The sequence below is a fragment of the Xiphophorus maculatus genome, chromosome 2 (assembly GCF_002775205.1).
Source record: "Xiphophorus maculatus strain JP 163 A chromosome 2, X_maculatus-5.0-male, whole genome shotgun sequence".
Taxonomy (NCBI): Eukaryota; Metazoa; Chordata; class Actinopteri; order Cyprinodontiformes; family Poeciliidae; genus Xiphophorus; species Xiphophorus maculatus.
In genome coordinates, this window is record NC_036444.1 from 30,875,934 (window position 1) to 30,899,230 (window position 23,297).

At 41.2% G+C, this 23,297-nt stretch overlaps 2 protein-coding genes across 3 annotated transcripts; one reads left to right on the forward strand and one right to left on the reverse strand.

Annotated features, from left to right (window-relative positions):
- Positions 1-535: 535 nt before the first annotated feature.
- LOC102226527 (zinc finger protein 609-like) lies at positions 536-17,326 on the forward strand. Its single transcript, XM_005810100.2, has 10 exons — positions 536-909; positions 3,092-3,228; positions 4,217-5,064; positions 6,798-7,026; positions 8,926-9,013; positions 9,913-12,055; positions 12,835-13,210; positions 13,500-13,844; positions 14,665-14,743; positions 16,174-17,326. The coding sequence occupies exons 3-9, from the start codon at positions 4,345-4,347 to the stop codon at positions 14,736-14,738; spliced, it is 3,975 nt and encodes a 1,324-aa protein (XP_005810157.1). The 5' UTR covers positions 536-909; positions 3,092-3,228; positions 4,217-4,344; the 3' UTR covers positions 14,739-14,743; positions 16,174-17,326.
- Positions 17,327-18,744: 1,418 nt separating this feature from the next.
- On the reverse strand, positions 18,745-23,182 carry ska1 (spindle and kinetochore associated complex subunit 1). 2 transcript variants are annotated; one of them, XM_023348607.1, is made up of 8 exons: positions 23,097-23,169; positions 22,707-22,932; positions 21,636-21,721; positions 21,437-21,552; positions 21,201-21,295; positions 20,274-20,390; positions 19,296-19,465; positions 18,745-19,100 (listed from the first exon to the last, which is right to left on the reverse strand). In XM_023348607.1, the coding sequence occupies exons 3-8, from the start codon at positions 21,715-21,717 to the stop codon at positions 18,952-18,954; spliced, it is 729 nt and encodes a 242-aa protein (XP_023204375.1). In that variant the 5' UTR covers positions 21,718-21,721; positions 22,707-22,932; positions 23,097-23,169; the 3' UTR covers positions 18,745-18,951. The 2 variants fall into 2 exon arrangements, with proteins under 2 accessions (XP_023204375.1, XP_005810158.1); XM_005810101.2 differs by lacking the exon at positions 22,707-22,932 and having other exon boundaries at positions 23,097-23,182.
- Positions 23,183-23,297: the final 115 nt, after the last annotated feature.

A 23,297-nucleotide genomic window follows, 5' to 3' on the forward strand; every position in this document is an offset into this window, starting at 1 on the left:
AAAACTAAGTTGTTTTAAGAAAGAAATAAGAAGTTATAACGCACAAGTCACTTTGCCTAAGCAGCAACTGTAAAATGGCTTATGTTTTGTTGCTTTTTGTTTGTTTTACTTTTGTCTGTTAGGATCCAGCTGTTGCCAAACTGCTGTGAGGATCCTATGGAATTGATGAATAAAATCCTCAGCTGACTGAACCCAGGATCATTTTAGAAAAAACAATTTATCTGACATTGTAAAGCAAGATGTGTTAAGAGCAGAACTTAAAGATTCAATATGGAGGAATGCTGTCGAAGTAAACATATTTATGCTGACACCTTGTGTAGAAATGAAAAATGTGTGGAAAGCAGGGCCCCAGAACCGAGTCTTATTCATAGGAAAGACAAATATGTTACATACTTCAAGAAAACGCCACTAAACTAAATCACAAAATACGTACTGAGTGTGTTTTAAATGCATTTCAGGTCGATATGAGAGAGCTGCATTACTGACTCCAAGTCCACTGATCCAGTCACTCCGGCTCCACTCGTTTCTCTGATCCACTGTTCCGGGGTTTGGTTGCGTTGTCGCCAACAGCCATTTAGCTCCGTAGTGCTACTGGTGTGTTCCTGTCTACATTGACTGTTAACTAGGATACCTGGACCTGGAATCGCTGGATTATCCCATTTGGTCATGGAATTGTTGCTGTTTGTTTTGTTTCCGTTCAGTCCGCAGCGCTGACTGTTGGCTGTGACTGTTCCCTGGTGTTTTGAAGCGTTCTCCGGGATATGACTGTGATGGCTGCTGTCCATTGAACTGGGAGCACGTTGACTCCTCAGTTAAACATTGGGGCAACTTGTCTTGATTATCATTTCTGGAAGTAAATCAACCTGTGAAGTGTACATGAATATTTACTGGCAAGGGATCCTTAACTTGGTAAGTGGTAATGTTAGACTGCGCTGTCTCTGTTAGAGGAACTTTAGTTTTGTCCTGTAGAGAATGCTAGGCTGGTATCCCCGGAGTTAGCTCAGCAGGCTAGCTGCTGTCTTTGTCTGGAGACCTGGAAGCTAAGGGACAGGATTCCGTCATCGGACACGTTTTCCTGTGACCCGCTTGTTTCTTTTGACCCTACATGCATCTTTAACTCCAACTCAATTATTCATTAATCGCTGAGGGTATTTAGGTGGACACGTAACTTGTGTTGTTGTTGTTTGATTGAGAAAGTAGTCTTGGCATCAGTAAGCTCGAGTTGCAGGTATTTTAAAGTTTTCAGGTTGTTGTAGTATTTATCAAGCTTCCAATGTGTCATGTTAGTTTGCTTCAGAGGGTCTTTATCTAAAGTATGGCTGCTCTTTAATTGGTCTAAGGAATACAAAGTCTAAAACAGCTTACACTGTACAATCATTTGTCTGCAAATTATATTTATTGCTTTGGTTCTTTGATCATGCACAACAAACAGCAATTTACATTAACGCGAATATTACCCGTGTCTGCAACATTGAACTCATGGGATCACATGTAGTTTGACATCTTGAAAGAATGATTTATCTACCAGGCGCAGGGTATTTGTGTCAAACCTGACGGTCGTTACGGATATTCTGCCACTCTATCTGAATAAGCTGTGTCCGATAATGGATGCCGTTAGCCCTGTAGTGGGCCATGATGGGCCTCATATTAGCTGCAGAAATTCTGACGAACACGTTCGCATGACTCCGTACAAACAGTCGATCTTAGTTGTTTATGCGTGACTGACGCTAACGTTGTTGTAATAAATCTGCTATGATGTCACGTTTCAAAGCTCGTTAGCTTTGTGGTAATATGCGGTAAAGATGTGGGGCCGACGCGTCAGCTGCAGCTACTTAGCTGCACCAGGCTAACGGGAACTAGGCTGCTTTTCTCAGCGCTACGTGATGACAATGTTTTATTTACATTACCCCTAATTTCCAAAGTTTCGATACATCAATAATATGAGTTAAGTTCGCAGAGGAAGTAATATTCCACTATTCAAAGATTGCCACTGTTGTGAATGACATAATATTCATGCCACAGACATTCTACCTCTGACTTTAATAATGCTGTGATTGCACATTACCACGATATTAATATCTCTCTCTCTCTGTCTCTAGTAGTTAGAATAATTGTCACTTATTAGTCGGACCTTGTGCAGACAAATAAAATATCAAATAGCTGAACTATCAAACTAATCAAATTTTATTAAATGATTATGTCTGACCAAAACCTCAGCACTAATCTTCAACTGTGTTTTTCGTTTATAGCACATAAATAAATATATTTTTGACCGTTTTTGCATAAATTTTACTACAAATTTACAGTTATGAATTAGTGCAAAGAAATGTGGGGATCCATTGATTTTACTTGAAACAGGAGAAACTAAGAAAAGAAGAACCTGATGAGGAAAACTTAAGTGACCCCTTCACAAGGGCCACAACAATTTGACATGATCCCACACATCCTAGGAGCCACCTCCTCATCCTCTTCTTCCTCTTCACCCTGTCAGGCCGTCAGAATGCTGAGCACCCACACACACAGGCTGTGAACACACTGCACTCACAGCACAGAGGATGGCAAAGAATCAAATGGCACCCAGAAATGTTTTACATCAGTCTATTAGTAATGACCATCTTGACTCTTACTATTTTAAATGTTTTTTTTTTTTCAAATTCAATTACTATTGAAGTTGTACATTTAAAAACTATTTTAAATGTTCAACTTGATTTAACTTCTGTGTCTATTTCTGTTTCTTGTGTACAGTGTTCACACATTCTTATTATATTCAGACTGCTAATTAGTCACTCCGATCACAGTTATGTTGTACATTGAACAATGATAATAAAGGTCCATATATTGTTATGCTCTGGTTTTAGGCCTTTTTCTCACTGAGACATTAATGTAATATTTGATCAAATTGACGTCTTGTCAGGTACATCTTTTGTGACATTTATATAAAAATATCAACCATTCAGAAGAAGAACATTTAAAGGCAACTATCCTTATGCCGCCTCACAATAGAGTGGCTGTCTGAAGCCAAACAGATCATATTAAACACAAAGAGAGACGATCCCAGAATTATTTTGTAACTGCTTTCTGCTTGTTCCAGGTGAAAAGGGGCTTTTTGAAGCAGGCGGACGATGCGGTCATTAATTCTGATCTGAGGATGAACAGCAGACTGGAGCTTTCTAAGGAGGCGCTCATCTGAGGTCTGAGATGGGTCAGCCCCAGTCTCTTCAGGTCAAGGTATCCGTTCCCTGAGTGTTTATGAACCTGATGAGACTGAAACAAGTCGAGATGTTTTTACATGACTCCTCCTGGTTTCTGAGAAATGATCTTTATCAAAGCATTCTGGAAAAGGTTTATTTGCCTTGTATAACACGGTAAATAGTTGCTGCTAGTAATAACAATGAAGAACAAGTTTACTAAACTCAAAACTGATCTCAGAATAACTTCCCACGCAAACTAACCCAGGGTGGGTGAGAGTTTTTAGTTAACTCATAATTGAGTTATGATCTTTAAGGTTATGATGCATTATAAATCTGACTCTTCATGCTCCCCTGATGCCTCCTATCCACTAACGCCGCCCAGCGCCTCACCCCCAACACCTTTTAATTAAATGAAATAGACTAAATAACTCAGACAATAATATGAAATTAGAATACATAAACATTCTGTGCTATCTGAAAATGATGCTTATCAACCAGCTGACACAAGAAAGCAATGAGTCTGAGATTTCTCACGCCATGTTTAACTAAAACTGAATCCTTCTTACGATCCTCCATGAATAACTGCACCGCTGACAGGATTGTCAAGGAAAATCCACGGAGGAGCTTCACCAGGAGTGGACTTGAAATATTTCACCCTGCCTGATGGATGCAGGGTTTACCCCAGTGTATACCCCAGCCTTTACTTGCGGTGCCGATATATCGTGCTGCTCTATTCATGCATTTTTGTCCTGGCTAAGTGGTGTAAAAGAAACTGCTAAAAGGCGCATAGTGTATAAGCGGATTTTATCTTTACCAGGGCTGAAATATTAAAAAGTTTTTCTTTTTTGTGAAAACTGCCAAACTATAAAGTATCCAGGGGAGACTGTATATTAATACTCAGAGGAAACTTTCCTTCCATTCGTCACCTTATAATATTCTAGTCTGTGGGTGAGAAATGGTGAATTAATCTCTAGTTGATCACGTTAAATGCCAACCTTCAATCTGTGATTTTTGTTCTTTTACAGGAGGCGATGTGGGAAACGGTGTGGAGGAGACACAGGCTGCAGCCTTGAGCAGGTGCACTGCTGTAGGGAGGAGCACGGCCCCCCACCCCCTGCGGCCCTCTGTGGCCCTCTGGGACGCTTGAACTAAGATGTCCCTCAGCAGCAGCCCTGCAGGTGGGAAAGGTGTGGACTCCAATGCGGTGGACACTTACGACAGTGGTGACGAATGGGATATTGGTGTTGGGAATCTGATCATTGACCTGGATGCTGATTTAGAAAAGGACAAGTTAGAGATGTCAAGCAGTAAGGAAGGAGGGGGCATGGCTGCCCCTCCAGGTGCTGTAGCTGCTTTACCTGACAACATAAAGTTTGTCAGTCCTGTTGCTGCCATGCAGAGCAAAGATGGCAAGTCCAAATCGAAGCGCAGTAAAAACTCCAAAGAAAGTGGAAAGACTACAGATGGAACTAAGAAGGAGGCCCAAAGCAGGGCCCAGGGAGACATGGCACCCCAGAACACTAACTCTACCCTAACTAAGGGGACTGATAAGTCTGGTAAAGCCTCTCGTATTCCCCCTGCTATAAAAAAGGACAAAGATGTGGCATGCGGAAAAACTAAAAAGGAGAAAATAGAAGCTGTAGCGACAAGAATGGTCAACACTGAGAAGGAGTCTGGTGTTCTGCCTCTTGGAGCCCCTCGTAACAGCTCCTTCGAGAATCAACAAAACCCAGAGTTAAACCCTGTCGACCAGTTTGGGAACCTGGCATTGGACTCTGCAGGGATTGGCCAGGCTGTCGCCATGATGACAGAGCAGGAGGAGGTAGATGACGCAGACTGCCGAAATCTGAAGAAAGTTGCCAGTAATGAGAAGGTAATGCAACATTCTGTTTCTTCCTATGGAACTGTTGTAATATTGTCAAATAAACATGAAGTGGTTTCTGGTATCTAAACTGCTTACATTTTGTTTGGGGAGCAAAATGTTAATAGAGAGCAGATGACTGAATTTGCTCAATATTAACATAGTCAGGGTTATTGCCCTGTTTCTCTGAGCTATTGCAACAGAAAACACCAACCTAAGCAATAAATTGGTTGTGTTACTGGGAGCCAAAGCCAGCATGCTGCTTCTCCATGTTTGGTTCTGGTTCTGGGATGCAAAGCAGAACCAGAAGACCTCAGAGGTCCGGAAGGTTGATACAACAACAGCAGATCTTTAATATTTTGTGGTGCCAAGCGGTTCAGTGATTTATAAACTAACCACAGTATTTTAAAGTATATTTTCTCAACTTCAGTGGAAAGACTTTAGTACTGCGGTGATTTAGCTTTATGGTGTCCCATCCGATATTAATATCGGACATTTGTCCGATATTAGACAAAAAACGAGTTTTGGATTACATCGGCCTACATCTAAAATCTCAGGTAGGTATGCTGATAGAAGCACATCGCTCCAGCAATTAGTCTTCCCCATCATTTAGTCTGCTCCAGCATTTCTTATGTCCTATATGCAAACCCATTAGCTAATGATAAATGTGTCAGTTGTTGTCACACCTATTGATGTTGACTATTGTTCTCCATTTGAATATCACTTTTCACAATTTTAACATTTCACACTACAAAATAAGTAATAATGATTTGTGCTGATATTGTATTGGGTCAATATTGGTATCGGCCAATACTCAAAGGTGCAATATCGATATTGTATCAGAAGTGAAAAAGTTGCAAGGAGACTCTTGTAGGATTTCAGTTTGTGAAATCAGTTTTTCCCTTCAAATTATGCTGCAGTTTTTATATTTAATCTAAAACGTGTCCTCATCTTTAGAGGGGGGACTCTTAAAATGTATAGTTGAATTAATTGCAGCCATATATCAACATAAGTAACATTTTCAGTTCAAAACTGCTTTTTGCTGCTAAATTATTGAATAAATATATATATATATGAGCTCAAAATCAAATATATTGTTTTTAATCTGTTATTTAGGTTCTTAAACTGTCAGATTGGTGCAAAGTTCTATTATGCATCTTCAGCTTTCCAGTGTTCCAGCAACGCCTGAACATTCCTACATCTTCTTTAGAAATGTGACTGTTGACGCTGATGTTAGTGTTGGGACATCTGTGCTGCTGCTACATGTTTAGCATTGAGATGCTATTTTAGGCTAAAATAGCTTCTCTGATAAGCTAACTCCTTTTAGCACAACTTGAACAGAACAGCAGTGTTTCCAGTGTTTTAACAGATAGTTTTTGAAGTAAAAATGAACCCGTTTATACCCTCCTTTGTTTAAAACAAAAAACAAACGTCTTGGTCCCACAGACATTTTACACTATATTCCATTGGAACAGGACAGAAGCAGTGCATCTGCATTTGTTGGTAGCTAAAAAATGACATGGGCTGTAGAGGAATAAGATGGGACTTCTGGTGTATTATTTCTGCTCTACTTTGTTCAGCAGTAATCAACTTAGTGATGTGTGTATCAAATATTTTTTATCATTTTTTTAAAGTCTGGTTGCATATCTGCTGAACACGGGGGATGACAGGGTTTCTTGGCCTGAAACCTCACGGCTTGTGAATGTGACTGACAGCAGGGCTTCTCTGTCCGCTTCTTCCTACAGATGGAATCTCCCTTTTCCACCTGTGCTCCTCCTCCTCTTCACCTCCTCGGTCCTCCTGCTAACAGCAGCGACATCTCGTCCCCTTGTGAGCAAATCATGGTTCGCACGCGCTCCGTTGCAGTGAACACAGCAGAAGCAGCTCTGGCCACTGAGCCGGAATGTCTAGGACCCTGTGAGCCTGGCACAAGCGTCAACCTGGAAGGAATTGTGTGGCAGGAGACCGAAGATGGTGAGCAGCCTAACACGAATAAAACAAATGACTCTGTCAATGGCTGTCTTTACAGCGAGTAATCATGTGGAGTTATTACATTAAATAACACAAAATTAAGAGCACCACCATTGTTTGGTGTAGAAGTGCATCACTCAACAGCACTTACACTGATGCACCTTTTTAAGAATGAAAATCAGATACAGGGTAGAAGGATAGATCATTGGATACGTAACTGTGTATAATATTGTAATTCCTGGATTTTCAGTTGGATTCACAACTACTCCTTCTATGATAGATGTTTCAGCAGAGTTTAGATTGCGTTCTTTTAAAGAAATTAGAACAGGAAGATCAGATCTACAAGAAAACCAGAATTTGGTGGGTCTCTAGTTTCTGGTATAATACTTACTCTACATAATAATTGTACTGTGAATATTTAAAGATGGCACTCTAATTGTAAAGATATTACTGCAGTCGTATAACATTAATGCATAGTTTCTGCAGATTGAAAATAGGAAGCCAAGCAAATATTAAAAGATTTACAAGCCTTAATGTTGACCATGTTGGTAACTGAAAGAGGAAGACTATTTCATAGGACAATAAAGACACAAGTCATTGTTTTTTTTTTTTAATCCCCTGACTTAAGGTCGGTATTGAATCATCGCAGCCCAATTCTGTTTCATGTTTTTTATGTATTATTAGTTTTATTTAATTTGTTGACATTTGTCTCAGATGGACTTTCTTATCTTTGTTTTGTTAATTGTCATGTTGAAGTTTGTGTGAATAAGCATGTCACAATAAATCAATTAATTGCATGAGAAATTAAAGCAAGCTCAATAATTTCTATTTGCATAATTTATTGTTTCTCTCTTCCCACCAAAAACTGGATGACAAAAGTTCTCAGTCTGGGGTTTTGGTTTCAATTAGCTAGGGCTGAAACGATTCCTCGAATGATTCGAGTGCCTCGATTATTAAAATTCTCAAGGAAAATTTATCTGCCCCGAAGCTTTGTTAAATTATGTTTTATTATGTAGTGCACCGTGTTCCGCCCGGATCATTATTTGTGGTGGGCAGCACTCTCACTTCCGCCTATGAGTTGTTGTGAAGTTCTAGCGGCATGATGTTGAATTGTTCGGTGTTTTGTCAGAGTTTGGGGGCAGATAAGCATTTCTGAATTGCGTGGCGCAATGGTTGGACTACAACAGCATTTTTAACGGAACTGTGTCATCACGGTTTTGGAGCGAACAGTAGGAGAGAGAGAGTGAAAGAGCAGTTAATTTCTGTTTTCAATTGCTTTATAAATCAATTGACATATTGTCAAAGGTATTTCATGTTGAAGTGGTCCTCTAAGTGGGGTGCTTCTCTCTGAGCGAGTATTGCCATCTGAAGAAATGCACCGCTTCTGTGTCGTCCCAACCAAAAACAATCAATCAGAGCCAGGAGGAAGGTTTGGCGCTGTCAATCAACCTTATGTCCTTGCTGCTCTGTATTAATTTCAGAGAAACCACTTACTGTTGCAGGGAAACTGTTTATTCGCCGTCAGTGGTGTCTATGCTTAGTAACCTATGCATTCCTGACATGCTGTGCTAGCTGCATAGAAAGAGAGAGAGAGAGGGGAGGGGATGCAACATCACACAAAGGGGTGGAATGATAAGACCCGCCTCCTGGCTCTGATTGGTTGTTTTCTGGATAGCACTGGGAGAAGGCAGTGACATAGTCACGACATAGTGACAGTTTCAACAAATATGTAAAAAAAATAGTTTTTATGAAAGAGACTTATGTAATTGTTATTTTTAAAAAACAAAAAGAAAATTTTTGTTCTTTTTTTAAACGCTTATAACAAGTCATAGCTACTAGTCTTTAAACTGTCTGCATTGATTCCATTGTGATACTTTAGTTACTGTGTTCTCCTTTCTGCAGGGATGCTAGTGGTTAATGTCACCTGGAGGAACAAGACATATGTTGGGACCCTTCTGGACTGCACAAGACACGACTGGGCCCCGCCGAGGTATGTAAACACATTCCAGTTACAGTTCACTGGTTAGCAGCTTACTGAATTAGGAGATGCATATTGCCTTCCGCGGTGATCTATTTAAAAAACTAACCGTTTCTGACTACACAAATTTTCTAGGGGTAGGATCAATTTTGGGCTGATTAAGTTTTCATTTAATCAGAAAGTTTGTTTCTGAAAGTAAAGAAGGAATTTCCTAGATTGCAAAATTAACATGGTGTACGTGCAGGGCTGCACAGTTGTGCTGTAGGTAGCACTGTTGCCTTGCAGCAAGAAGGTCCTGGGTTTGATTCAAGCTGGGGCTCTTTCTGCATGGAGTTTGCATATTCTCCCTGTTCATGCATGGGTTCTCACTGGGTACTCCACAGTCCAAAAACATGACTGTCAGGTTAAAGGACTGGCAGGACAAACGCCTCTCGCCCGAAACGTTCGCTGGAGATAGGGACCCACACCTCTCCTGACCCCACTAGGGATAAGGGTGTACAGAAAATGGATGGATGGATGGATGGATGGACATGGTGTACACACATCCTTAAAACGTCTTAAATTTACTAAAAAATGTAGGTTGGCCAAAAATACTCCGATCTCAGGTCTTAGATTTTGTTGTGGCAGGACAGTACTGTTTAATCTCATACCTTATATTTAGTTGTTTTTTGGGGGGGGGGTTTTGTTGGACTTTTGTCACACAAAAATTTGAATAACGCTCAGACGTCATTGTTATTTGAGTTGGTGAAACCTGAAGGAATCTTGATAACTACTTTTTACTATGACTTTACATTAAACTGCAACTGAGAGAGGTTTAGATGGGCGCATAGACTGAACTTCATAAAGTAAAGAAAAGGTTGACCACACATGATGGAGAATGGAGTCTAAATGCTTTAACTGTTTGCCTACAGGTTTTGTGAATCCCCCACCAGTGACATGGAGATGCGAAGTGGCCGTGGGCGGGGAAAAAGGATGCGTCCCAGCACCAACACGCCTTTGAATGACCACAGCAACTCATCAGACAGCAAAGGCAGTGGGAGCAAGACTCGTGGAGCTGCTGCAACCAGCAAAGGGCGACGGGGTGTGGTGGTGGGTTGTGGTGAAGATGCAAAGGCCAGCCCATCCTCTGCCAAGAGGAAAACTAAACCTGTGTCTGACATGGAACCTACCTCCAGCTCTGAGGACTCTAAAGCCTCAAAGCGCATGAGAACCAACTCTTCTGGTGTGGGGACCCTGGTCCCTGTTGGGAAAACAGAAGCCCTGGCCCCCCCACAACTGGAGCGGACTTGTCCTTCTCCTGTACTTATCGACTGCCCCTATCCCAACTGCAACAAGAAATACAAACACATTAACGGGCTGAAGTACCACCAGGCTCGTGCCCATAATGACCACGATGTACGACTGGACCAGGATGGGGACAGTGAATATGGGGATGACTCTGTACTCCAGCATGACCCAACTTCCTGTAATGGTGCTGCGTTCTCTCCTGCCCGCTCCAATACTCCCAAAGGACGAGGCTTCGATGCCCCTTCTCCCTCGTCAGGAAAGCAGACATTGAAGGGAAAAAAGAAGGCAGGGGACGGGGAGCCTGAGGCCACTGACGGCGGTGAGGAGGGGGGATGTTTAACCGATGAGGCCAGCAATGATGGAGTGGATGACAGAAAGGCCAGAAGAATGTCAGTAAACAGCAAACCTGATAAATCAAGTCAGAAAAGTGCGAAGATGGGCCGGCCTTTGCCCCTTGGTGTTGCATCATCATACTCTCCCCAGGCACCGTCTCCGGCATTGAGCTCAGTGGTACAGTCTGTACCCAGCAGCCCCCAGCTGAAAAACAGCCAAACTAAACCCTCTCCACTCTCTGACCCTTCCTGCAGCCCCACCCTCGGGAAAGACAAGAAAAAGAAAGACAAGAAGAAGAGGGACAGTTGGAAGGAGGAGGATAGTCCTGTAGCAATGAACAAGATAGGGCGGCTGGAGGAGGGAAAAAGTCCGTATTCCGAGACAACAGATAGTTTGCTTAATGGCTGCATGGAAGCTCACCAGAGCCGTTTGGCAAGCATCAAAGCTGAGGCTGACAAGGTCTACAGTTTTTCCGACAATGCTCCAAGTCCGTCCATTGGCGTCGCAAGCAGGATAGAGGCTGGCTTAGCAACACCATTGCACCAGAACCAGAACGGTGCTGACAATGTGTCTGTGAAGACCAGCAGCCCCGCTTACTCTGACATCTCTGATGCAGGCGAAGATGGAGAAGGGAAGGCAGAGGGCGTGAAGGTCAAACCGGATCCTGATCAGGGGCCGCGCGAAGGTGCCAAGAAAACACTGTTCCCTTCTCAGGCTCCCAGTAAGGAGTCACCATACTACCCCAACTATGACTCCTACTACTCTCCAAGCTACCCAAACCCCAGCCCAGGAGCAGTACCAGGAGCAACTGCTCAAATGGAGGCAACACAGGTGAAGGTGAAGAAGGAGGAAGACTTGGAGGTGGTAGAGGAGGGCAAACTTAAGGTGGAGCCTCCGGAGGAGAGGAAGGCAGAACTGGGTCCTCAGCAGCCATCAGTCATCCAACCGCGCTCCAACATGTACTCCCAACCTCTGTATTACAACCAGTACTATGTGGCCCCCTACTCCTATGCCTCTGATCCTGCCTACCATAATCATCTGCTGGCCTCTAACCCAGCTTACCGTCAGCAATATGAGGAGAGGCAGCGGCAATCTGACAAGAAGCTGGAAGGCAAAGACCGTGACTCCATTGGTAGAGATGAGTGGAAGCAGAAGACCTCAGGCCCCCCTTCAGTCTCTGGCGCCCCCGGCCTCACAGACCTGGGGTCTAAAGGATTGGTCACTCCGGCCAAATCTAAAGATCCTGCAGCAGCTTCAGAACAGGCCAAGTCGGTCATTATGGCTAAAGGAGAGGAGATGAAGCTCCCCAGCACCCAGGCTGAAGGGCTGAAGATGAAACTTCATGAAACGAGTCACCATGGGAAAGAAGAGGCCAAACCAGGGATAGAACTAGGCAGACCAACAGGTGTGGACTCCACCATGTGGTACAGACAGGTAATGCATTTCTGCATGTTGTGTTCTGAGTTTTATAAGAAGGTTTCAGGAAATACTGTACAAGTTAGGCTGCAGTACTTGTTTATATAATGCAATGTAACCAGCGTCCCATCCCATTTCCAGCGTCCCATCTGATCGCTTTTTGAAGCAAAAATTAACCGAGAAGCAGCTTCATCATCCATCACTGTAATGTTTGCAGGTGGTGCCTGTGCATCAAATTTATAGATGGTGGCTGGAACCTATGTATATATTTTTTTTAAATCACACATTTTAAACATGTTTAAATCTTTGTCATTAATTAATTGAAATTAGCACATTGCGAAGCTCACTCAACAGTAGGTTCTGACCTTTGTGGGTGTGGCTAACCCTAACCCGCAGTAACCATTTGGGGCACTTGTTGATCTTTCATCAGGTGAGTACAAAGTATGGACTAAAAATAAAGTGAGATTTTGACATCACAACAAAGGTAGCATGATATTTTGCTGCCTTTCAGCAGTGTAGATTATACCTCCTTTAACCCAATACACCTACACCATATATAGTAATGGAGGCAAATTATGTTTGAAACACAAACCTCTATATCAATGTTCCACAAAAAGTGCTTAAATTCACAATTAAACCAACCTGAAACATGGTTTTCAAACTGCTGGCACACATGACAAGTAGAGAAAGTGACAGCAGCTCCAGAAATGAGAATTAGCCCTCAGAGATAGCAGCTGTAGTTCTTTAAACAACTGTCAAAAAACAGTACTTTTCTCAGGTTTTCTTTTTGTTCCCAGGAGCCAGACTCTCGCCTGTGGCCCTACGTGTATCCCAGTAAATACTCAGAAGCTGCAAGGCAGCAAGAAGAAGAAAGGTGGAAAGATGAGAGGGAGCGAGAGAGGAAGGCCAAGGAGGACAGGCAGCGGGTAAAGGAGAGCCTTCAGAAGGATGAGGTGAAAGAAGGGGTGGAGGGCAGAACGCTGCTGCCCCCAGAGGAGCACCAAGGTGGAGGGAAAGAGGTCCGCGTCCCCCACATGCAGTTCGCCTCCCCGTTGGCCCAGCATCAGGGCTACATGTCTTACATGCAGGGACCTTATGGCTACAGCCAGGGCTATGATCCCAGCCACCCCGGCTACAGAGGCATGCCTGCAGTCATGATGCAGAACTATCCAGGTAATGTTGGTTAATGTTAGTTATCTGAATAACGGAGCGTCGTTATGGCACCGTTTTTGTTTTTCACCCTCTAACTTGCTTCTGAAAAATATAATAAAAATAGAACACTAAATCAGTTCTTGCCAAAAGTGATTTTTTTTTTGAGATAGCAACTTTTTTTTTTTGCCAAAATTGCTTTTGGCACAAAAATGACTTCGGCCATCATTTTATGAAGTTGATAAAATACTTGTTCTCCCTGCTGTAGTTAGAAAGTAGTCTCACACTGGGACTTTGCTTACTTTGTCCTCAGCTTCATACCTGCAGGCTGGTTACCCTTTTTCTTCGTATGGAGGGAAAGTGGCAGGAGGGGAGGACGGGGAGAAACCCTCCAGGTCAAGTCCAACTGTGAAGCCGCCCAGCGAGGCCAAAGCTCTGGACCTGCTGCAACAGCATGCTAGCCAGTACAAAAGCAAATCGCCCTCCGTACAAGACAACAAAACGGCGCAGGAACGAGAACGAGACTGGGAACGGGACAGGGAGCGTGAGAGAGAGGGCGCTCGGCCTCGGTCTTCTCCTTCACATCGCGTCATTCCTCCCCATCATCACCTGGGATACCCTCTGCTGTCAGGACAGTATGACCTGTCCTACGCTGCGGGTGAGATCCTCATGCTGCTACGCAGTACGAATATGTCAAACATTTTACACAACAACCTGATAATCAAGTTTTGAATTTACTTCCTAATAGGGGAGATTATCTTGTCCTGATGCTTTGCAGACCTGCTTGCTCAAGACTTTTACACTTTAAAAATCTGTTGATAGGAACTATTATCTCTTTGAAAATCAAGGAAGTTAAAATATGTTCCAATCTCTCATCCACCCCTTAGTAAAACATAAATGGTTTCACCATATCCATCCATGCATACATATGCTTATTCATAATTTTCAGCCACTGTTTACATCTAGATCTACCGTCTGACTTCTTCTGGTGCAGGATTATGATCCATGTCTCACATCAATGATGTAAAAGTCTGCAGTCTGAGCGCTCATGTGACATTTTATCAGACACTTTGAGAACTATTGGATGCCTGTCAGAAATAGTTCCACATATGGAAGAGGCACAGATTGGATTTTATTTTGGAATTGGTCCATTCAGACTGCAAGGCAGATGTTCTACTTTTCAGCCATTTTTCCAGTATAATACAGACACTATTTGAACCTTGTAAATACTATAAGTACCCTGTGACATCAGGACAAACTGTGAGTACAGTTCCTGAAAGAATGAGAGGGTTAGGGTTAGATTTCTTCCCATTATAACTTCAGAGAAGAGGTTAAAGGTCACCTCCACCTGAGAGCATTTCGCTACATCACCAGACATTGATTCTCAGGTTGATCGGAGCCATTTGCAGGCATCTTCACCTTTCCTCAGTGACTGGCTCAGGAGTTTGATGCTGAACGTTTCTGGTATTTCCTTCCAGGCCTCTCCTCTTCAGCCATCGTTGCAAGTCAGCAAGCGTCGGCCCCATCCATGTACCCCCCTCCACGGAGGTGAAACTGGTGAGATCCAAACTGGCCTCCATAAGGTTCCTGATTTTATTCACACAGCAGCAGGAACACAGCTCTGTGGCAGTCTTCAGTAACAGATTCTTTCGCCTCACAAAGACAAATGAACGGAATCACAGAGTTTCTGAATGAATCCCTCTAAACTGCATGGCTCATTTTAGATTTTGTTTCGCATATTATAGTTGCATCCTTTAGACAGGAATTGGTTTTCTAAAGTGCAGAATTGCAGTTCTGCTTTTGTACCTCGTGATAATTTACTTTTTAAAAATTTTGCAGCGAATGCTATTTTTTTCTAATTTATATACATTTTCTTAAAATGGCATGCTACAAATGTCTTAGTTTTCAGTGGAATAATCTTTACTGACATTACTCCAGTCAACCCCTTTTTTTGATAATAACTGAACAACTCTTTGCAGGTTTTCTCTGGTATTTTGATTATTTATCCCTAAATCACTGCACTGGCTTCCTGTCTGTAAAATTATAAAATGTTAAATATTACTAGTCTTTTAGGCCCCGAATGGTGTACTGAAATCCGTTTCAGAGTTGATGGTGGAGACTCGTCAGGTCATCACTCTGTTCAGTTACTGTAGCTCTAGAGCTTCAGCCCTGGACTACATTGTTGGTTCCCTCAGTTAATGGTCACTAAAATAACTTGAAACTGGCAGAAGTAATGATGAATAAAATTTTACTGAAAATGAACCAATGAAAAGTGGACATTGGTTTTGAATTGTGGCTCAACAGAAAAAACAAACTACTAAAACAGGCATGAGGAAAAATGCTGACATGTCTACAAAAGATGATTTTACAGACAGGAAGCCAGCGCAGTGCCACTGTGGGGTTTAAGCCATCATCAGAGGGGAACCAACAATTTAACTGCTAGAAAATCCAGATGAGCAATTTCGTATTTATTGCAATAAATACAAGACATAATAAAGTGGTGGTAAAATATTTTCAAAATCCATTTAATCTATTTTAACTACACGTTATGGGCTTTTTGTCACTGCAGTCAAAGGCTCACAAATGCAAATAATGCTCTTTAAAGAAACAGAAAAACTAAACCCATAGAAATGAAGCAGCTTACCTGCATTAAACAGATACAAGACACTAGTTACTGTGTAACTTTAATCAGCACACAGTAACTGTATTTAGTTTTTTAAACATATTCATTGCTACTCTCATGGAACCAACAGTGAAGAAAATGGTGAAAGTCTCATTCCTGAGAATATTCGTTTTTTGGGGTTTTGTAAAAACCATTATAGATTTTATTGTTGTAATGATGAATCAAAACTCTTTTGACAATCATAGAAATGACTAATGAAAACCTGAGATCCTCAGAAACCAATAACTTTTTGAAATGAGTCGTTTTAGTGTTTATTTCTTTTCATGCGGTTATCTTGTTTTGTTTTTTTGCTAACTCTCTGCAGGTAGTTTTGATTGGCTGAACTCCACCCATCCTAGTTATGTGACTGGATCACACGAAAGCATCTTTCTGTTGTGACATCACTTCATGTTCCACATCCAGCAGACTCCGTGCTGGACCAGACCAAAACAGTTCTGCTGGTTCTGGGTGGTTCAGCTGCCTCCACACTGGTTCTCAGACAGGGGGCGCTGTGGAGTTGCCAGGTGGAAACAGAGACGCTCTGATGGTGAAGCGTGACTGTAGGTGGTGTGATGGGCGGTCGGCGTCGTTCTGTCGTCTCACCGGTTCATGTTTTCCTCTCATCCTCATACATGTCAAAGTCCTCTCACTCCCCACTCAGAACGCCGTCATCACTTCTTCACCTGGATGCATCATTGAAAAAAAAGGACTCACTGAGGACATCCAGAGGCTGGCTGAGGAGACGTGTGTAAATGTAATGTAGTGTGTGCGGGTGTGTGCATGTGTGTGTGTAAATATTGTACAGAGGAATTATTTTAAAGAGTCTGTTGGATGATGTTGAATTTCTTACTCTTCTTTTTGTCTGTTAGCCTCTGTTTTTCTACTGTTGTTGATCTGATATTAAACCTGTAGCTGTTGGAAAGCTGCCTGACCTCGGCGTCATTTCTTCCACCAGAACGCTGGTACAGTAAGACGCCTTTCTAATGCCTGAATCTGCGACATAGCAGCGCTAGTCTGGACCTGCTGCACAGCAAATCACAACAGAAATGCTGGTGTGAGATGAAGGGAAACTGACCTGAGCAGTCAAATATGTTTGAATTTTTTCAGCCATATTTGACCAAAGTCTGGTCATGACTGTTTTTTTTTATTTTAATTTTAACTACAACATAATGAACATAAATGTGGTGGACTTAATTAGAACTATAACCAAACTAATTACAATCCTGACAAAAAAAACACAATTCAGATATTTCAGACTGGACTCCCATGAGAATTTGATGCGCTGTTGGCTGTAGTTGGTCTGAAGCGTCCTCTTTTGTGTGATCCCTCTGCTTGTCCAGTTCAGTAGGATTCTCAGGCTTTCAGTTGGGGACAAAGAACCCATCTGTGAGAACGCCTCATAGTCTTCGTCTGTAGTTGTATTTTGTGTCCCCAGCTTCAATCTGGCTTCCTTAAAAATAAAGTTGCAGCTTTTTTTACCCCTGTGATTAACTGCCTGGTTTGAGTGATTTTTAAACAAAATGTCTGCTACAGTCAAGACTAAAACAATCAACCCAGTGTGACTTTTGTCCAGCGAAGGCTCAGAATGTTTCAAATGTAAAGTTCATGCGTGCTATACGGACATCTTACTGGAATACTGTAGGATCAATTACATGATAAAAGTTAAGACTAACAACAAACGATAGAGTAATTTAATATTAACGCAAAGTTACGTAACTTTTTAAAGTTTGATAATACCTGCAATTCACTGCCTTGTTCCCATCATACTGCACTCATTGCAGCATGTTATGTATCAGAATTGTGTTCTAAAAGCGAAAGTTCTGCAACTTAGCCCAAGAAACTAAAACATTCTTGCCCACATGAATTCATTTGATCATATAAGTTATCCTTTTGAGTGACCAGGTCTTAAGTCACATTTTTAAACAATCCCTTGGTAAGTTAACTGTGTGGTTCTCACTTTTGAGCTCACATCAAGTGGAATAAACATGTAGTACCTTAAAGACCAGCAGGGGGCGCCTGATTAACCACTAGTGGTCCCGACCACAGTTTGAGAAGGCAGGTGTAGATTGTTGTGTGAAGGTTAATTACAATCTGAGCAAAAACTCAGAGGCTGAATCCTTTTTTCCAACAGTGATGTATTTCAAAAACTGGTTTCTACTAATTTGGCTTACAGCTGATGAAAATCAACATCTGTGCATGGTTGGTCACATAAGATCAAAGTCAGTGCAGTATCTACTGGGACAGTTTAGAGCACTTCATGCTTTTTCTGCTGACAAACTTCATACGGTTGCTGATTTTGTTTTCCAGCTGGACTTGCTTGGAAATGGTAAATGGACTGGACTTAAGTCCAGAGGACCCAAAGCGCTTCACACTGCGTTCAGTCATTCACCCATTCACACTGCGAGGCAGTCCCACCGAGGCAAGGCTGGTGCATGCGCTTCCTTCGTGTCTTCTGTTATTTGTGGAGAGATAACATATCTGCAAAGTTCTGGACTTCTCACCCCTCTGCCATGTCTCAGTCTAGTGTGTGTTAAATTATTATTTAGAATATGTCAGTAAATACCTAGCCTGGTAAAAACCCAGCCCCTTGTGCTACACTTTGCTTCGTATAGTGCTGAAAGAGAGAACATTTTTCCAGTGGAATTGCACAGCAAGGCAATGGCTAGTAAATACCTGAATTGCAGAAAAATGTGATCTAAGAGTACAACAACTTTCAGCGAAAACAAAAGCCATGTTCGAAACAGGAGCGAAATATTGGTTCAACAGATTTCTTTTCATCTCAATTTGCATCAAAGGTCACTGACAAAATGAAGGCTTGTTAACTGCGTCCCATTGGTTCATTGAAAGACATAATTTAGCTACAACGTACACAGACACTAAACTGTACTGACCCCAGCAGAGAAAAAATAAATGCTTTAATACTGCAAAGGTTTTGCAATTTTAGCAAATATTCAATCCAAATCAAAAACAAAATTTGTCTCATTAACACAAGTAATGTGAGAAATGCTCAATAGAATCCACAACAGTCTCCCTGACTATAACATACATAATTACAGCCTACAGTGTTGTCATGGTGTTAAGTCTAAGAAGGAAGTGTGTCCTTTCACATCAGCACGTAACGGACCAGTCCGCCCCCTCTGACCTCACGGAGACGCTGACAATGTCGCAGCATGTTCAGAATCCCCTGAAAGCGTTTGTCCACTTTCATCTGGGTGAATTCACGCATGTCCTCCTCCACGACAAAAAACTGTCCTGCAGGTACAGAAAATAAAGAGGAAAACTAATCAGTGTCTTTGTATGGATGCGTCACAAGCTTTCCCAGATTCATCTGGGGAGTTTCCATGAAAACAACAAAAGAGAAACAATTCAGTCAATTTTATCAACTGAGGTAATGCATGCAGATTTTCTCATCCACAGCTGCTTAGGGACGTATGGCCTGCAGCATACCTTTTGTATCTTTGGTTTCCTGGTCCTTGAAGAGCTGCTGCAACTTGCGTGAATGATTATTAAGAGCCTTCAGTGGCTGACAGAGGATCCTATACTTGGCTGCTACAGCAGTGTTAATGCCTTCCACCACAGCATTGAGCTGCTCATATGAAACACGTCCTTTCATGTACCTGAAAAACAAACATGCATATAGACAGTCATGCAAAAGAAAAAAAACCCTAAAGAAACAGTTCTGGACAAATGAACTCAGAAGTACATTGTTTAACACACAAAATCAGCTCTGGGGACAAATGAGATTTTAACATGACGTATCATAAAATACAGATGGAAGTTGATTTCATCTCTTGCTAATACGAGAACCTCAGCTTCCTCAACTACAGTCTGCTCCATCCCTTCTTTGGTCTCCAGTCCAGTCAGCTGCCCAGATGAACACCAAGGTGTTCACTCTCTCCTCCAAGTACACAAGTTCTTGTCCTTTTCTTATACACCAGATGACTAATATTTCTGCTGATTATATTGTACTGCAAGTTTGCAAAGTGTGTACAGTGTAAAAAGGAGAGAGTGGGTAATTCCCATGTGGTGCTCCTGTGCTGCTGGCCACTTGGTTACACAAAAGACCCTACAGTTTCAGACTGTGGTCTGTTTGTCAGGTAGTCACTGATCCAGGTGATTCTTGAGGCCTCCACCTGTGTCTTCTGGAATTTCTGGCAAAGTAAATTAGGCTGAATAGTGTTACATACACTATAAAGAACATGATATTCAAAGTGGTTTGACAAGATGACAGTTTGTTGAAGCAGATATATGATGCCATCTTCAACTCCATGTAGTTAGTTTGCATTAAACCAAGTATTGGAGAAAGCCTTATTTATATAACTTTCCAAGTAATTTTTTTTTTCATATTCATTTTGATAGAATACTACACCACAATTATATCATAAGATTTTGTCACGGAAAACTAGAATTTAAAAAACGACTTACTGAGGGATGCTCTCATATTCCTGCACAGTGATATAATCCAACTCTTTCACTAAGTTCCTGCTGATCTTCTTAGTCTTTTCGGCCTGGGCTGGCTGATCATCTGCTGGCTTGTTGTCCCTGCAAACCAAATATAATAATTCTCAGTCATTCAAAGTCGCACAATAGATCCTTATGGTGTTTCTCCTGCCATTATTCAAGGTGGGCACCCCGTCCTGCCAACGAGGCTGCCACAGTTAAATCAGGGCTAATGCACACCCTTGAAAATTAACACTGCCGTCAGATATTAGTCCTACAGGCTTTGCAAGCTAAGCATTGTTCTTTTATCATAGGTTTTTTATTTACCAGTACCAGTGATGGCAAAGACGGGTTAAAGAGTCTCTTTGGTGAAACAGTTAAAACTTTGTAGTTGGTGTAAGTATTGTTAACATTTGTCTTCCAATAATACATAATTACGTCAGATTACTTTCAAATTTCCTGTCAACTTTGAACATTTTTAACTCAAATAAACAGTAGGCCGCTAGATAGTTGCACTAGCGCCTCTACCACAGAGCATAGAGAGTTTTCTGGGGAAATCCTGAAACGTTGAATAAATGTAATGAAATACAGAATATTATGGTCAATTAAGAGTTGGTGTCCCCCGTCACGATGTTAAAGTAGGACAGTATCTATTTTTACTACTGATGATTACTGCATTGTTAAGGTTTCTAAAATATTGAAGCCCTCAATAATATAAAAAGGGTTTTTTTTAAAGAAAAAACAAAAAACATTTTCTAGACTGTAGATACATTTGCTTCTTTTTCTTATTGTCACAAAACAAATAACTAACTATACAGATAAATGGCAACAATGAAAATGATAAAATAACCCATACCCAATATATTAATGGCTCTTCATATAAACAAAACAAGAATTTCATCATCTTCTTACTTGACAGGACTTTTCCTTTTAGGAATGTGTGTGGGAAAGTTGTCCTTCATGTGCTGAACACTCTCCAGATCATTTTGAAATAACTTCTCAAGTTCCTGAAAGCATAAAAGCATATTTTTAATTACAACATAGCAGAGGCACAAAATAAAAAATTACTGACTTATTTCTGAAACTGTCCTGTGAATTCTGAATACCAAGCACTGTTCATTCATCAACCACAGCAGCAAAAACTTCACCTTTAGCTGCTTTAGTTGCTCTTTCTGCTGATCGACACATTCTTCAAACTCCTCCAGAATTCTTCCTAGTCCCAATACTTCTTGTCCCAGTTTCTTTATCTTCTGCTGGGGAAAGTCTAAATGTGGAGAAGAAAAAGCCCAGTCATAATTTCAAACATAGTTTTACATGGTTACTACTAACCAAAACACACTGCCCTACCAGCAGCAGACAAATCCAGCATGCACTGTAAGGATGACAGTTTATTCTGAAAGTGTTGGCAGATTTCTTCCAGGTCAGCCATTGTCCTAGAACACAGACATTTTAAAATCATTCATTCACAATGAAAATAAAGAACAAAGGAAAATATACAGTGAATAAATGCCAGCACAAAAGCCCAAACTGTAAAACCTATTGAGAAACAGATTGCATGATAAGAGACATTTTTCTTCTAGTTAATGGTAACTGAACAGCATTAGCAGTTCTTCACCACTCAAAGCACTTTACACTACAAGACAGATCTGGCAATATTTAATTGGCCAATAAATAATCATTGCTTTCTGAACAACAAATTAAATATTCTTAAGAGGTAAAAACAAAGATATGGATGCTTAAGATTTTAGGGAAGCAAAGTTTCCCATCATAAAAGCCTTAGGTGAGTTAGGATGTAGTGGAGCTTGTAGAGGTCAAACATGCCTGAATGTTCACATCATCTGTATGACTATTGTGCTGGCCTGTCTTATAACTTTGGTGCAAGCAGCAAAATATGATGCTTACATATGCTGAACATGTATAGATGGATATAAGAACCATCTGCTCTTTGGCCTTATGATCCTTTCATCCAGTAGTCTGAAAACTCACTACACAAAACCAGTTTTAATGGCATACTGAATTGTAATTTAATAATTGTTTATCAAGGTGTTGTTGATGCATTTATTTTTAAATAAATGCACAAAATTCAACTAACATTGGTTTTAACCGAGGGCCTTTAAAAGAACCTGATCGCCTCCATGCCAACTCGCACTGATGTAGCAATTAATGCAAAAGGAGCCTCAACCAAACACTGAATGTACTGTATGTAGGTTGCTGTTCAGTATATGATCATACTTTCAACAACCTCACATTTTTGAAAGAGAAATACATTTTTAATAATCAGATGCACTGTTCAACTTTCCCGTGAAACCAAATTTCGGGTTTTCCAATAGCTGTAATAATCAAAATCAATAGAAATAAACACTCCGGTTTCGTGTGGAATAAATTGACTTTGAAAGATGAATTATTGAAATAAATTACCTTTTCGATTAAGCAGTACATACAATTACCGTAGATTATATCTGGCCTTCAGGCTTAACAGGTTTCCATTCAAACTCATTAATAACAAGATGAGAGGCGAACATGTGTGAAAAGGTCTTTTGCTAGTGATGATTTTGTGGCGTCTTCAGGAGCATTCTACCATCTTCTAAGGACCGGATAGTCTCACCGGAGAACTTTGCTTTAATTTCATTTGAACCCCAGCTAGCTGAAAATTGAAAACAAAGAATGAACTCGACCTTTCAAGGAGAAATATATGTATTAATCTGCTCTAAACGGAACCTAAAGTAAGCAAATCTTCGGACATAAAACGATAAAGTTTATCTGTGTGTCGATAAACGTAAAAAGAATCCTAATAAAACCCATACTTACACAGACCACACACTTTTTTTCCAAATAAAATAGACATAAACAGATATTCCCGGTTTATTTGAAAGCTAGCTCAGGTGATACGTCAAATGTTAGCGCATGCGCTGTGGTACTGTTGCGTTCAAAGACACTGGGTAAAATTATCACACCAGTAAAATTATATTACGAATGCTTATTTTTACAACACATAAAAAATGTTTCAGA